General features: G+C 41.6%; 1 protein-coding gene across 2 annotated transcripts in view; it reads right to left on the bottom strand.

The window, feature by feature from the left end:
* Positions 1-9,932, bottom strand: part of PRKAR2B (protein kinase cAMP-dependent type II regulatory subunit beta) — an 81,374-nt gene extending 71,442 nt beyond the window's left edge. Inside the window, exon 1 of one of the 2 annotated variants that reach the window (XM_013190782.3) lies at positions 9,393-9,932. In XM_013190782.3, coding sequence (XP_013046236.2) covers positions 9,393-9,705 — 313 coding nt within the window. In that variant the 5' untranslated portion in view covers positions 9,706-9,932. The remainder of the gene's footprint in view (positions 1-9,392) is intronic. The other variant, XM_013190783.3, reaches the window with a different exon arrangement.
* Between the last annotated feature and the right edge of the window lie 4,687 nt (positions 9,933-14,619).

Genomic DNA, 14,619 nt, shown 5'->3' with positions numbered 1-14,619 from the left:
TCACAAAAATTTTTTTGGAAAAGAACAAGAAATCTCTGTACAATCCCAGCTCTGAATTAGACAATGTTTTGGTCCTTGTAGTTCTTCACTGTTGTTAATCTAGGAATGCTGTTTTAATGGGCTCACTAGATTCTAGACATTCATTTGCAGAACCTTACAAGGCAAAAATTTCTTGACCGACACCTATTTCAAGGAGTTGTGACATAGATCAACAATTTCTACCAAAGGCGATTACTGGCACAACCACTGGAGTTCCTTAAGCTTCAATGGAAAGAAGTGTTACAGCTGCACTGAGAGGATCTAAAAGGGAACAGGGTCAGTGGTGGAAGTAATGGGAACCAGAAGGACAAGACAACTGCATTGACAACATAGACTGATTTGTGCGGTTATCAAAAAGAGGCCACCACGATGCTCTCATGAACAGCTTGAGTTCCAGATAATCCATACGCTGCAACAGTTACAAATGCCTGGTAACTCGCTGCAATTGATTTTATGTTTTGCACTAGCATTACAAATCCATCATTAAAATCAGAATGGGAAAAAAAAAACCACTACGCTTTGCAGCCTGCGCTGTCAGGCTCGCAGGTCTGAGTGTTTACACTGGCTTCCAGCTTGTAGCCATCCTGATAGTGAAGATTCTGTACATCTTTTATTTATAGCCTATACTGAGGCTTTGCAAGGAATGTTTTGTCTCCAGTGTTAGGCAAGGATTTCTTTTCTTCCTGTCTGGTATGTATTACAGCAGACATGTCATGTTAAAAATTATACTATGAAAAGACTACCAATATTTATAAAAACACGTTTTACAGCTGAATCACAGAAAGGGTCGATGCCATTAAAAAGATCTCTATAAAAGCACGATGGTCTCTGGAACAACTCTGAGCAGGAAAGATCATGTTACTTAATTTCCTTTCAGAATCTATTTTATGCAGCAATTTTCTAGTCCCTCCATTAAAAAAAAAAGTCTTCATAATATTTACTAATTGACCCTTTTAGCCCATCTTTGAAAAAAAAACATTTTAGTCAAATAAGGGGAACAGTATGGGTAAGAAAGCTGTTCTCATTATTAGCTTTCACCTTCTCAAGCTCTCAGCTTCAAATTCTTGCTCTGATTTTTTTTTTTTAATATTAATATCATTAAGCAGAGACATTTAAGAGGCAAACAAAAGTGAAAACACTTTATGTTGTTAAAGCGTGTTTTTACCACACTACCTTCCACCATCCAGAGCGTTACAATAAGGCAAGGTTGGCTAAATTTAAATTTGGAGCTTTGTATAGTTTCATTCATTATCATTTCCTCATTTTACCTGTGGTCTGTAAATCACTTTTCCGAGCAGCGATGCTAATAGGATGCCTCTTATGGGAAGAATGGGAAACTCTCATATGGCTGTTGTTCAGTGCACTCCATTGTGCCCTCAACCTGCATTTTACCTCCCATACACTTCAGACACCTTTGCCTGGCTACATCCCCCTTCATTTCAGATCTCACACTTCCTTGTGTGACATGGTATCATTTAAAATGCTGAACTGGACATCTGATTAACAGCAGACATTTCATCAACATCATATCTTTGATGTAGCTCAAAAACTGCACTTCTAGCCTACTTGCTATATCAATCTATATCTGGATTAATATATTACACTCCCCAGTGACTGCAAATAGAAATTCTGTCTGAATACGTCTTCTATTTTTACCATAAAATGCACAAAAAAACTTGGAATAGAGCTCTTAGATTATTTTTTTTTTTAGTAAAAAATAGAATTGACAAGTATGAAGCCTTTCTTCAAAGAGAAATGTAATTGACACCAGTCAATTAGCAAAGCAGAAAAAAAAGAGAAAACAAAGGATAGTCGAGGACAAACAATTTAGCTCAACAACACCTCATTTAGTACTATGACTGAAAATTGATCCATAGAACAAAAATGTACTCTATATAGAAAAATATTAAATAAAACACAAAATTTGTAATTACTTGTCATGACTGAAATTCACAATAAAAACTTCCTGTTTGGTTCCACCAAGTAAATAGTTCTTTTCCAGCAAGTAAAAGGGTTTACTGAAGGGGTTCCCTGAAAGGAAAGGGGCTGTCAGTATAAAACCTCTGCATAAAACTGTCTAGAATCATCTGTTCCATCATCAAATAAAGAAAAAATAAATATATATATATCCCTTAGACTTATCGTAAGACTGTTATCAAGCAATACCCAAACGCATGTTTATGGTAGTAATACCTACTTGTAGGTGTGCATACTCCTTTTAACACATTTACCTGGCACACAGTAACTCACGCATACACTGGTTTTATGCACCCATATCCATATAGCAACCTAAAATATAAAAATCCATGTGATAAATGTATTTTTATATTAAATAATACCTCTATGGTAAAAAGCAAACAAACAAAAATCCTCTTTTTCTTCTACTTCATGTATGTCAAGACCTATTCTAGCAGCAGAGCCTTCTCCACAAAGCCTTCTCCCTCCTCCTTTCACCTTCCTAAAATCATTCACCTTTTTGAAGTACCAAATTTCCCCATAAGTACACTCACTCAAAGCTCAAATGAGGAGCTTAAACCTGGAGAAAGAATAGTTCTTCTAGGGCATGACTTTAAGGCGTTCTCATTATCAATGTAGTTGGTGAAATAACCACTGCGATTTTGATTAAGCACTAATGAAAGGGACGTTTCAAAAAGGTTTTGTATTACATGTATAATTCAATATATAATTTTTAATTAAAATCATTTTCACTTTCTTGATGATGGCCATTAACTATTATTTTTTTAAAAACAGAAAATGGTTGAGAACAATCTGAATTCCCCATGACAAACTCAAGCTGAAACTTTCTTTCAGCTGTTCCATGTTTGTTGAATTTGTTAAAATGTTAGAACGTAAGTGCACTGGGACAGGCTCCCCAGGGCAGTGGTCACAGCACTGAGCCTGACAGAGTTCAAGAAGCATTTGGACAATGCTCTCAGACACATGCTCTGATTTTGGGGTGTTCCTGCGTGGAGCCGGGAGTTGGACTTGATGATCCTTGTGGGTCCCTTCCAGCTCAGGATATTCCATGTTTCTATAAGCATTACAAGTCTCCAGATGCGGTAGTAAGAGGACAGATGAAGATGCCAAAATATTTTAAAGATCTTTCACAGTCAAATGAGCAAGTTTACATTCATCAACTAAAATTAATGTTCAGTGTCTTTTAAGTTTGCATTTTTGCTTTTCAAAAATATATTTACAAGGAAACCAGAATTTCAATAGGAAAATCAGGACAGGAGTTTAGGGTGTATACATGAGGAGAGAAGGGTTACATCTAGGTAAAGGAAATAAGAGCAGAGCATTAAATTCTCTTTCTCCGTGAGTGCTCTCTTTTCTGCCATCTTCTTCCCCTTACTTCACTTCTGTGCCTTCTCTTTCTTCTTGTCTTCAACTTTACATTTTCCTTACCACACACAGACTCCTTTTTTGCCTCTGCGCTTTGCCTTCTACCTTGCCTTCTTGCTTCTCTCATCAGTGTCCTGACAAATGAAATCTCCCAACCTAGAGGTCATCTTTGACACTGGAAGAACAGAAACGGGGAAGCTGCCAGTATTGTACCTTGATTAATCTGTACCTTGTGACCTAGATGTGCGGTTTCCAAACCATATGCTCCAGATTTACAGGAGCAGCTAAGGCCAGTGAGTCTGCAGAGACTTCACTATTTAAGGTAGATTTCCCTCAAACCGAGGGAAACTGTTCTGGTGAACAGAATGCCATACTTTTGCGTAACAGACTGGGGATAAACCCTGAGATGCGCATGCATTAAACCAAGCTTAACTTCTTGATAGATACACAAAGCACCAGTCTGTGCAGGTTATAAACACTAGGCTACTACATTGGTTTTTATTTTTCTTGTTGTTTTGTTTTTATAACTTCAACAAGAGTACATTCTAAAAATAGGTGCTTTCTTAATGCCCATGAACATGTTTATTATGCTTACTTAAAGAAAAAATAAATTGTTTTTCCACTCATCCAAAAGCACAACCAGGAGTACACATGGGGAACAAAGTGTAAGGTTTCTCTGGGAAACTGAACCAAAGTCAGTGACTGACACAGAACTCCTGGAAGATTGAGTGAGCCAGTTTTCCTTTAGAACATACATGATGCGTGCAAGAAACTGAATGGTGGTACGCAACTGTTAGTGCTGACACTATTTACACCTTATCATTCTTAATGCAATCATTTTAAACTCACGCCAACAGAATTTTATGTCTTCCCATACTTCCTGCATTAATACTGTTCTCTTTTTTTGAGCTGAGCAGTCAGCCAAAGGCGGTTTCAAGCTGTTTCCTTCAGAGAAAAAGAAGCTGGAAATACATTAAAATATTATTGCTATAGTTTTACTTCTTCTCTGTCTTTATGTCTTAATTTTTTTCCCCTGCTTTTCTTAAACGCACAGAGAAACTTTAATAAAATAATAGCCAATAGATGCACCTTCACTCATGCATGCTTTTGTTTTAAGCAGGGACACACAGGTGCACTTGAGTGGAGATTGCTATTATTTCAACTAAAGTCTTATTAAAAACATTTACTTTAAAAAAAGTTGTTATCGCAAAAGTATGATTTTCATCTGTAATTACATACATACGCACGTAGGAGGTGGAGCCATGCTCCTTACTATGAAGGCTGCTAAATGCTTCCCATTACAAGATCACATTTCCAGTTGCTTATAATTTTGTCAAACTAAGTTTTTGGACTGCAGTTCTCCCAGGCTGAACAAAACACCTGGGTCAGATTAAGAGAACGAGAAGAGAGAGGGAGGGGAAAAAAAGGACTAAACTGCCAACTTGCTCAGGCTTGCTTTGTGAAATAACTATTGGCAGAAAGAAGATATTTTAGTTTGCTCCCCTCAAAAATACTGGAGGGCATTATTTCAAAAAGCTCCATCATTCTTATGATTTACAGCAAGGAATCAAAGGTTTGTGTTTTTGTGACTCTGCACACTGGGTAAGAGCAGCCAGTGGCCATCCACTGACCACCATGGCCCCCTGAAACAGCAAGGCACCCACCCACACAGCTAAAATTTTCCTTTGCAGAAGCTCTCTGCATCCCAAACACTTGTTTTGAATGGTCTCTGACATGCGCTGTGTTCTGAACCATACCAGACACAATTTGGAAATGCCCAAGTAGGTATAACCTAAAATTATGCCGAGGAGTATGCCAACAGTGCCCGTGCTCACACACTTGCAACAGGGGCTCGCCTGCAACTGGAAACTTCTCTAATATGCATCCTCAGTAAGGCTGCTCCAGCCCGGGTCTGACTAGAAAGAAAGAAAGCATTACTTGCATGCCTATATTTCAGCTGAGAGAGTGCAGAAATGATTAAAACGTCATTCTTAGAGTTGGCTAAGCCAAGCTTAGACAGCAATGCTTTCAGCCACCACCCTTAATAACCCAGATTTCAATTTGAAAATACACATTTTTAAGAAATTTACTTGTCTTTCTACATGGCCTACTACACCCTATACATTTTTGTATTGCCTACTTGCTCTCATTGACCCCTTCCATTACTCTAATCTTCCTCATCATTGCATGAGGGGCCTGGAAGAAGGTTAGAAACTGTTCAGTGCTTTCTGGTTTTGTTTAATTTCGGGAAGAAAGCAGCAGGTTCACAGACCTGATGAAGCACCACAGATCATCACAAAGTTGTCATGGACACGTGCAAAGCTTTTTCCAATGCTCTGGCTTCTACAGTTTACCTATTATTTCAAAATGTATCACATACACAAAGTTCGTATACAATTCAGACTGAACAAAGAAACTAAAAGAAAAGACAAGCCTCTGATACCATAAGCTAGAATACGTATGCTTTACCTAACATCCAAATAAGATTTTGCTGCTTATTAGTGGGTAAAACTGAGATTTACTGTTGCATTTTAAGCTTGAGTTTCCAGGGAAGGAGCTCAAAGCCACCAACACACCAACAGAATGACACGGGGGAGGAGAGGGACAGCTGAAGTATTTTTGTCTTAAAATACATTACTATCTGGGGAAAAAGCAACATAGTAAAACAAAAGAAAAAGTAAACAAAGGCTACACAACACCAAATGGTACAGTCAACCTTGCAGATTTTGAATTTAAAGAACAACGTTTGTCCTAAAAACATCTAATAATTGATATCACGGCTAGACAAAGTAGGACTTTTGGATCTGAGCAAATATTTAAACACAGCTGCTACAAATAATGTGGGTTATTACCCATCAAAACAAGGTACACACTGACATGTAAGTGGCAGTGCAAAGAGAAAAGTATAGTGATTTGTAAATGAACAATTAACTTATTGAGTATTTTCAAATTTTGCATAGACATGGTACAACGCCTTTTAATATGCACTTTAAACTTTCAAAAATTCAGAAGAATTTGCTAAGAGGGGGCTCATTTTTACATGTGCAATGTAATTAAGTCCTATTCAATTTAAGTAATTGCTATTCATATTAATAGGAATTAGTTGTGTTCACTGACTAACCCTACTACACCAACGTAGGGCAATCTAATAGAGAAAAAATATATACCTGAAGACCTAAAAATCACTTCCAAATTAAGCAGTGTGTTCAGGAAGGGAAAATTTGAATGCCATGAACTTAAAGAATGTCATTTCAGAGGTCACATTAACTCCAGGTGCCAATGCCAATACAACAAAGTTCCCCACATCAAACAAGGTAGCTTTAATTGCATCAAATCAAATGATTTGGGGGACTGATATAACAGACACAGCACAGGACCTGAATGTAGTTCAATCTGTGGTTCATATAGGACTCTTAAACATGAGTACAGTATTTTTTTTTTTAAACAGCTTATGCCTCAGCTCGTCATTTCTAAAATGGAATAATGCTTAAGGACCTTCTGCAATGCAATTCAAGGACAAAATTAATACTGACAAAGCGTTCAACTGCAGTGCTTGCAGGTACTTAGAAACATACATTGCAAGGAAAAAAATAAATAAAGGAGTTGGACACAACAGCAATTCCAACAAGCTCTCAACAACATCCTGTTTGAATTGCCAAATTAAGGAACACTGTCAACTTGACATTTTGAACACACTGCCTTAGCAAAAAAGGTACTGCCACCAGGTCTGAGCTCCTTGCCAGAGTTTTTTATTTTACATTTAGTTATAAACTTTTCAAATTTGTTTTCCTCTGCTGTATGAAAGCAGTATACAACACAGAGGCAAATTGACTACACAGAAGCAGTTTGATTATTCACAAAAGCAAAAGAAAAAAATGCAAAGAAAGGAAAGAAACTTACATTCAAGAATTGCTACTTACAGAAACAGAAAATAAAAGTATAAAAGAAATATGCTTTTAAATTGGTATTCAAACCCTTAACAATGATTTAAATACAAGGCTTTATGCCTCCGGTTATTAACAAAAGGCTGAATGGATGCATTGTTATGTCACCTTAAAAGTATACATATTCAGGGCAGACATAAAATTGGAATTTAAAATACACACTACTGCACACGATTAGTAATCACTTGCTATAACTTACTCATTAATTCACCTTCCAGGTGGTTTCACAAATATTTTTGGTTTTGTTACTTCTAATTATTAACTATTCCAACTGCCATGGACTACAAGCCAAAATATAATTTAAAATTCTAAATATATTAGGCTTAAAAATGTGATATTTTTACGCATTTCAAGAAAACTCTTTGGTCAATTAGTTAAACCAAGTCATGTCCCTCAATGAAAATATTGACAATAATCAATATTTTGTTTGTGATCTTGAAAAAAATCACAGAAGAATGACTATTGAGAAAATCTTGACTGTGGGTATTGACTACGCTTCAAAAGCTTCTTAAAATGCCCTATAGACTTTTACATATGTAATACGCATAGGCTAATAAATTCAAGCTCCTTTTCTGCACTTCCAGCTCTCCATTCACCAATGATGAAGAGTCTGTTTGTTTAGCATTACAAACCTCATGTTTGAAAACCATGCCTAGTGTTAATGAATGGAGGTATTAATTTTATTCTTCCACATTATCCCTGCTTCAGTTTTCAAATACAGCAAATTTCCAGATTTTAGCAATCTCACAGATGATATAATCAGCATTAGAGTTCAATTACCATGTAAATCTGCAGAACCTGATTGACAGATTCAAATTCTCACTAAACACACATGGTATGGCTGCAAAGAACAGATGAAAAGAATGCCAACTACCTTACAGTGTAACATAAGGAAAACTTACCCAGTTCTTAAACATCTATGTTTTTTCCTGACAAAATGCACACAAGCCATAGTTTTAAAAACTGCACTGATACTCATCAAGCAAACAGCTGGCGTCTGTACTCTGCTAAGTAAATCTCCCTTCAGCACAACCTGGGAGGCTGAATGCTTCATGGTCTGATGAGGTATACTTCAATTTCAAGCTGCTCTCAAAAAAAATGCTCAAAAGATGCTCTGACACTTCCTCTTCTCCACCTAGCCTCACTGACTGACCTTTCAGTCAGCCTTCCCGCAACACAAAGACCGAGTGCTACACACCCTTCAGAGACAGCTGCTTCTTGTCCCGCGAATCACACCGATTAGATAGATCGGCGTTGTCTCTAAATAAAGCCTGTCAGCCACACAAAGGCGACACGCTTTCAGCTGCGTGCAGATAGGTGTTACCCTGTTACCCTCACACGAAAGGGGAGATGCTGCAGACGTTCGTTCTCTGCTGTCCCCACAGCTACGTTTGCTCCACAGGCCCTCCTGCCGCGCAGAAGATTTCAGCCTGACTTCTAAGAAGAAATTAGGGGTTTAAAATATGTGCTTCATAAAGCAGAGCACAGAAGTACGGCTACGTAAGATGCTTAATCAAGCGTATAAATACAGCACCTCGCCCCTGAGAGGTGCACAAACACCAATGTGTTACTGGGCTAATTACAAAATGCAGACTAGCGCTGTCGTGCTCTTCCAGAAGGCGAACGTATAGATGGCCCCTAGGAGGATGCCGTTTATCAGGAGTACTCAGGCCTATGCGTAAGAAGCGAACAGCCCCAGAACCGGGAGCTGCACATGGGCACCCCACCCAGCACACCTGAACAAAAGGGACAAGCCCGGGAGGTTAAAGTTTGGGGACAGCGCTGTCCCCAGCACCGCTGCTTGCTGCCACAGCGGGGTGCGAGGTGACCCCAACCACCCCCCAGCTACAGAGGGCAATATGTGCCTCACGCCCCCTGTTCCCTGGCCGCTGGGCAGCCGGCGATCTGCCCTCGTACCCCTCCATCCTCTTCCTCATCCTCCTCCCCCGTCGCTCGCCCCCCTCACACAAACGGGCGCTGCGGGGAGGGGACCGCGGCCCCGCCGCCCACCTGGGGACACCCCCTGGAGCCCGGGGAAGGGGGATTAAAGGGGAAAACGACCCCTACCCGGGAACTTCTCCTCTTCCTCGCCGCTCTCCGAGTCGGTCTGCATGGGCTCCTCCGCGAAGTTGACCCCGCGGGCGTCCGGGGGGGCCCGGCGCGGCGGCTGGCTGCCCCTGTCATGGCCGGGCGCGGGGGTACCCTTGCGGCCGCTCGCCTCCTTCTCCTTCTTCTCCTTCTTCGCCGCCGCCTCCTCCTCCTTGAGGCGCCCGAAGTACTGGAGGGCGAACTCCAGCAGGTCCCCGGGCTGGCTCCGCAGCACCTCCACCGTGAAGCCCTGCAGCAGCTCCGTCAGCCCCGCCGGGATGGAGATGCTCATGCCGGGGCCGGCCGGGGGGGAAGGGGAGAAAAAAAAAAAAAAAAAGAAAAAGGGGAAAAAAGGTGGGGGATCCTAGGCAGCAGCGGGAAGGGGGCGGGCGGCGGCGCAGGTGGGGGCGGACCCGCGGTGCCGCCCGCGGCTCGGTGCCAGGCGGCGGCCGCAGCCTCCGGCTCCGCTTCGCCCCACAGCCGGCACGGCGGCGGCGGCCCCGTCCCCGTCCGTGACTGAAACCTCCCCGCCCCCGCCGCCTGCCGCCTGCCTTCCCCCCCGCTCCGTGCCGGGGGAACCTCGCACACATGTGACCCGGGAAACCATGACAACCTCCCGCCGGGGACTGCGGCCCGCCGAGCGCCCCCGCCCGTGCCGCCGCGGGATGAGGGAGGGCGGCCCGGCCCGTCACGGCACCGAGCCCCGGGCCCCGCAGGGGGCTGCTCCCCCCCGCCGCCGATCTCTCCTCGGCGACCCTGCCCCTCCTGTGTTCCTTCTCCCCTCCCTTTCCCTCCCCGAACCCCGGTTCCCGCAGGGATTTGGGTGCTTCCCCACTGAGGAGTCAATGCCGAGGGCTCCTGGGGGGGTTTGGGTGTCTCCCCCCCCTCAGCCAAACCCTACAGAGGCGTTTGGCAGCTAACTGCTGTTGTGCTTTTTCCTGGAAGCCTGGTGGGCCACGTACAGGCATAAAAGATACCTCCCGCATCGTTCATATGCATAGATACGCCATATATTCATATAATTCAGGATCGGAGGGATGACGTGGTGCCAGGAAATGCATCCTGTTTGTCAGCTGATTGCCTTAATGTCCATGAAAAACACAGCCAGAGAAATAAAAAATCTTAAAAAAAAAAAAAAGTTCAATTTAAACATTGCCAAGCACCATGCTCAGCACTAACACCCTTCATAAGTTGTGATGCAGGGACTGCTTAGCGCGCCGGTAAGTAGGTGCTGCTTGTCATCACCTGTGTGCTTACGTGTCGTAAGGAGCAGCTACGGGTCCAGAGTTTTTCCTAAGGCTTCGCTAAACACTTCTTGACAGGTGAGGTCCTTGGAAAGCATGAAAACTGAACCGCCCCTGGATTTGTTATCACCTCTGCAAGTTTGGCCACCGTGTCGGGGGTCCTGAAATTTGTGTTAGAACCAAGTGAATTAAGTGCCATAAAGTCGGAGGTTGGGACTACATTGCTGTTTGATAATTGATTTCGGTAGGCATCCATGATTACCTAAACTGCCTTGAAATATACTTCATAAGGGCTTTGGGTAAGATAAGCAGTCAAAATTTGAGTTTGCAAGAGCAAGGGGGATTTAAACAACCTGGCTTCAAGCAAGTAATGTGACAACAAAATGCAGAAATCCCTGCGATGCTTTTCATGCAAATCTGGATCTCAAAGCTATTTTTAGTTTAATTCATTTCCAAATGGAAGACAATGTTTCCTGTAGAAGAATTTTCAAATAGAGTTTGGTTCAAGAGTTAGATATTCAAAGTGCTATAGACCTAGCAAATTAGTCAAGTGAGTGATCCATGCACGTGTGGGTGATATTACTGCTCCATAGCAGGTAAGAAACACCTCTACCGATGGAGTTGTGGAATGCTGCTCAGCAATGTCTTGTGGCTTCATTTGTCTCTGCAGGAAAAACCTACAGCAAGCCATTATGGAGTACTTATCTGAAGTGAAATTCACTGCTTTTTAGCACTGTCCAGCCTGAGAAATATCTCCGTGGTCAAGCTAAGTCCTCTGGGGGTAGACCACAAGTGCACTCTGGGCTGCAGAAGATTGCTCTACCAGCAGGCCCTAAGAATCGCTGCCATTTCCTGCTGTTGGCCAGGCTAGCCAGCACACCCACACTTTCATGCCATGCCCCAGTGCTGGGACGTCCTGACCACATCTGCCCTTACAAAGCACTGCCAGCATATTGGGTAGCCACACACACTGCTATGGCCAAGAATCAAGTGCAGCAGGAGGGCTGACACCTGTACATTATGGACAGATGCATATCTTGGTCAGTCTAAAAGGTGTTTTAGCTAAAAATGCCACAGTGATTCATTTAAAATTCGAGGAGCTTAAAAGCCCTCTCACAACATTGAGAGGGCTCACCTGTTTGTGATCAGGTTGAGAGGAAACCTCAGGACTCTGAGGAAACCTCCAGGAAATGTTGACGCTTAGTCCAACTATCCACTTGGTGCCTATGTTCTGTGAGCATACATTTCATTTACTGGAGTCTTCCAGGACTAAATGGATTGTCATCTCTGAGGTCTTGTCAAAGCCAGACAAGGCTGTCTATTAATCTAGGAATTTACCAGCAGCACAGGGGAGTCTTTCACCATCTATTCAAGGACCTCCTGTGCTTGCTAGAGCTTCCCATATGCTCAGACATCATTCAAGTGAAAGGAGATTCCTTCTCTAAAGACATCGTCAAGAGTCAGTCTTTGATGTTTGTATGCAAAACTGGGACAACTCGGATAAGAGATTCCTAACTGATGGCACCCTGAAGAATTACTCTACTTTAAATTTTTTAAACAGCCCAAAATATATGTGTCTAGTGAGACTTAGCTTGAGTTTTGGTGCATCTCAAAGAATGGCAGTGATTTTTGTAGTTGAAGTTGGTGTTACCTGGTTTCCTTAAATACTTTCTGTTCCAAGAAGCTTGCCTTGACTTTTAAATTGCTTTCAAATCCTTGTAAGAGGGACAGCTGTCCCAAAATGTGCTATAGTCTAGCAGAGTGAGCAATTAGATAATGAGAGGATCGGTTCACACCTCTCTGATAAGTTTGATTAATTTGTACTAATTTTCATGTGTCATTCAGCTGTGAGCATCATCTTGAAATGAAAGAGAAAATAAAAACTTTAAAAATCCTTCTTTATTGAAAAGGTATTGGGCAGAACCTTACCTTGACAATTACTGAGAAAATGAAGTAAAGATTTCTGTTGTCTCCTTCCCTCCATGCCAGTAGATGCAGTCTTCATAACACACTGCTTACCAGCTTTGCCAATCTGTCCCTTCATCTGGCTTGAAGTAATGGAAAAACTAGTAGAGTACAGGTAGCAGCCGAGAAATAGCAAGAGCTGTGTCTCCTACATGACTTTTCTAGATATCATGCTTTCGAAAACAGGCTGGGACTGCTCCTGTCAGAGATCAGAGAAAGATCTTTTCTGAGCATGCAGAGGATAATGAACAGAGCACAGAAGGGAGGACAGACTTTCAAGGCTTGTCTTTACCAGGATAAATGAAGATTTAGTAAATTTAATAAACTTGAGCTAACAAAGTCCATCCAACATCCAATAGCCATTTTCCTGCCAGCTTCCCACTGTTTGCCTGATAGAAACATCTTTCTCCAGTGCTTCCAAAAATGTTCTCTCAAGCACCTATCTTCTGATTAACCCTGGCTAAGCTCTGCAATTCAATACACACAGAACATGCCCCATAGAGAAGATCAGACGTGCTTTTCTCTAGAGGGGAAAGTAATCACACTACCGGAGAACAGGCTTTTAAAGAAACTCACTTTGTCACCTTCCTGGAGGTAAGAAAGACTATCATTATCTTCTGCTTGGACCAGCTGCACAGCTAGCCCAGAAATAAGAGACCCTGATCTCTTCACCCATAGTATTCTCTGCCCTATGATGGCAACCTAACAGCTCCCCGTGGTAGTTCTCAATGGAAAGAGAGTTTGTAGAGTACTGGAGAAAACAGGGTAAAAAGTGGCCCTGTGCCTATTGCAACATATTAGAAGACTGACATTTGGGTGCATTTCCTGATTTATTATTATTTTTTTTTAAGTTTCTTGCTTTGTGCTATCCTAAACCTTTTGTCCTGACTTTTGAAATTTTAAATGCAGACAAACTTTGCGTTCTGCATGATTAAAAGCTGATACTGACAAAAAACTTGAATCCCTTCATGTCTTCTCTTTACTTCCAAATCTCTTTATCTTTATGCCTTTGCAGGCTCTTGATCTTGCAATAGCTGGTTTGTAAGTTTTGAACAACCAGTTTGTAACAATAATCACACATCAATTTCTGATCTTCCCAAATGCCTTTAAAATGTCACATATATTTACTTTTTTTTTTTCTTCTTCTTCTCCTCAGTTTACAAACCAGCTCACGCTGGCTTACTGGGTAAATCTTACTTACAGAATGTTCTTATTAACAGATTTTAATGGTAATCATTCAGCCGTGGATTCTTTCAGCAAAAACAAACATGCAGCTGTGCAGGTTCATAGTTTCCTGTTTTTCTGTTGTTCTGATTAGAATGATATATCACTATTATTATTCTACCAAAGGCATTACCGAAACCAAATCCATTTGTCAGAAGAATGTTCAGTTCTATCAACAACATAAAAAAATGGTACCTGTAATTCATCAATCAAATTTAAACATGTTGCTCATAGCTCTTTCTTTTACTGGATTCTTCTGTTCTCCTTCTTGTATGTTTTGTTCTGCCTGTTCTTATTGTTCTGGAGATTTGAAATGTGTAACTCTTCCTGTGCCTAAGTTTATCTAGAATACAAAGGACCAAGTAGCCATTTACATACTCAAGCAAAATTCTTACTTACGTCAATGAGGGTTTTCCATGAGCTAGTAGAAAGGACAAATTTAAGATGTGGGATGGGAGGAATCCACCTCAGAAAACAGAATAGCAGTGAAGTGTTGTAAATGAAATAGCCCCTGCCATTTTCAGTAGCAATTGCTAATGAGCTTAACCTGACCAAAGGTTCAAAGGGTTTTACCCCACCACCAAAATGGCACCCCTGCTAACCCTTCAGCAAGGTTTTCTGTCCTCTCCCTTGTATCATCTTTCAGCACTTGTAGGAGTATGTGGTCAATCAAATTAGACACCTGACAGATCTGAATCATCATGCTGACAAAAGACCATTCTTTTATCAGCAATTCAAATTTAGTTTGGCTTACACTTGCCATGAAACAGTCT

The sequence above is a fragment of the Anser cygnoides genome, chromosome 1 (assembly GCF_040182565.1).
Source record: "Anser cygnoides isolate HZ-2024a breed goose chromosome 1, Taihu_goose_T2T_genome, whole genome shotgun sequence".
NCBI lineage: Eukaryota > Metazoa > Chordata > Aves > Anseriformes > Anatidae > Anser > Anser cygnoides.
The sequence above is the reverse complement of the archived record's forward strand: the minus strand, read 5'-3'. Positions and strand labels throughout refer to the sequence as shown.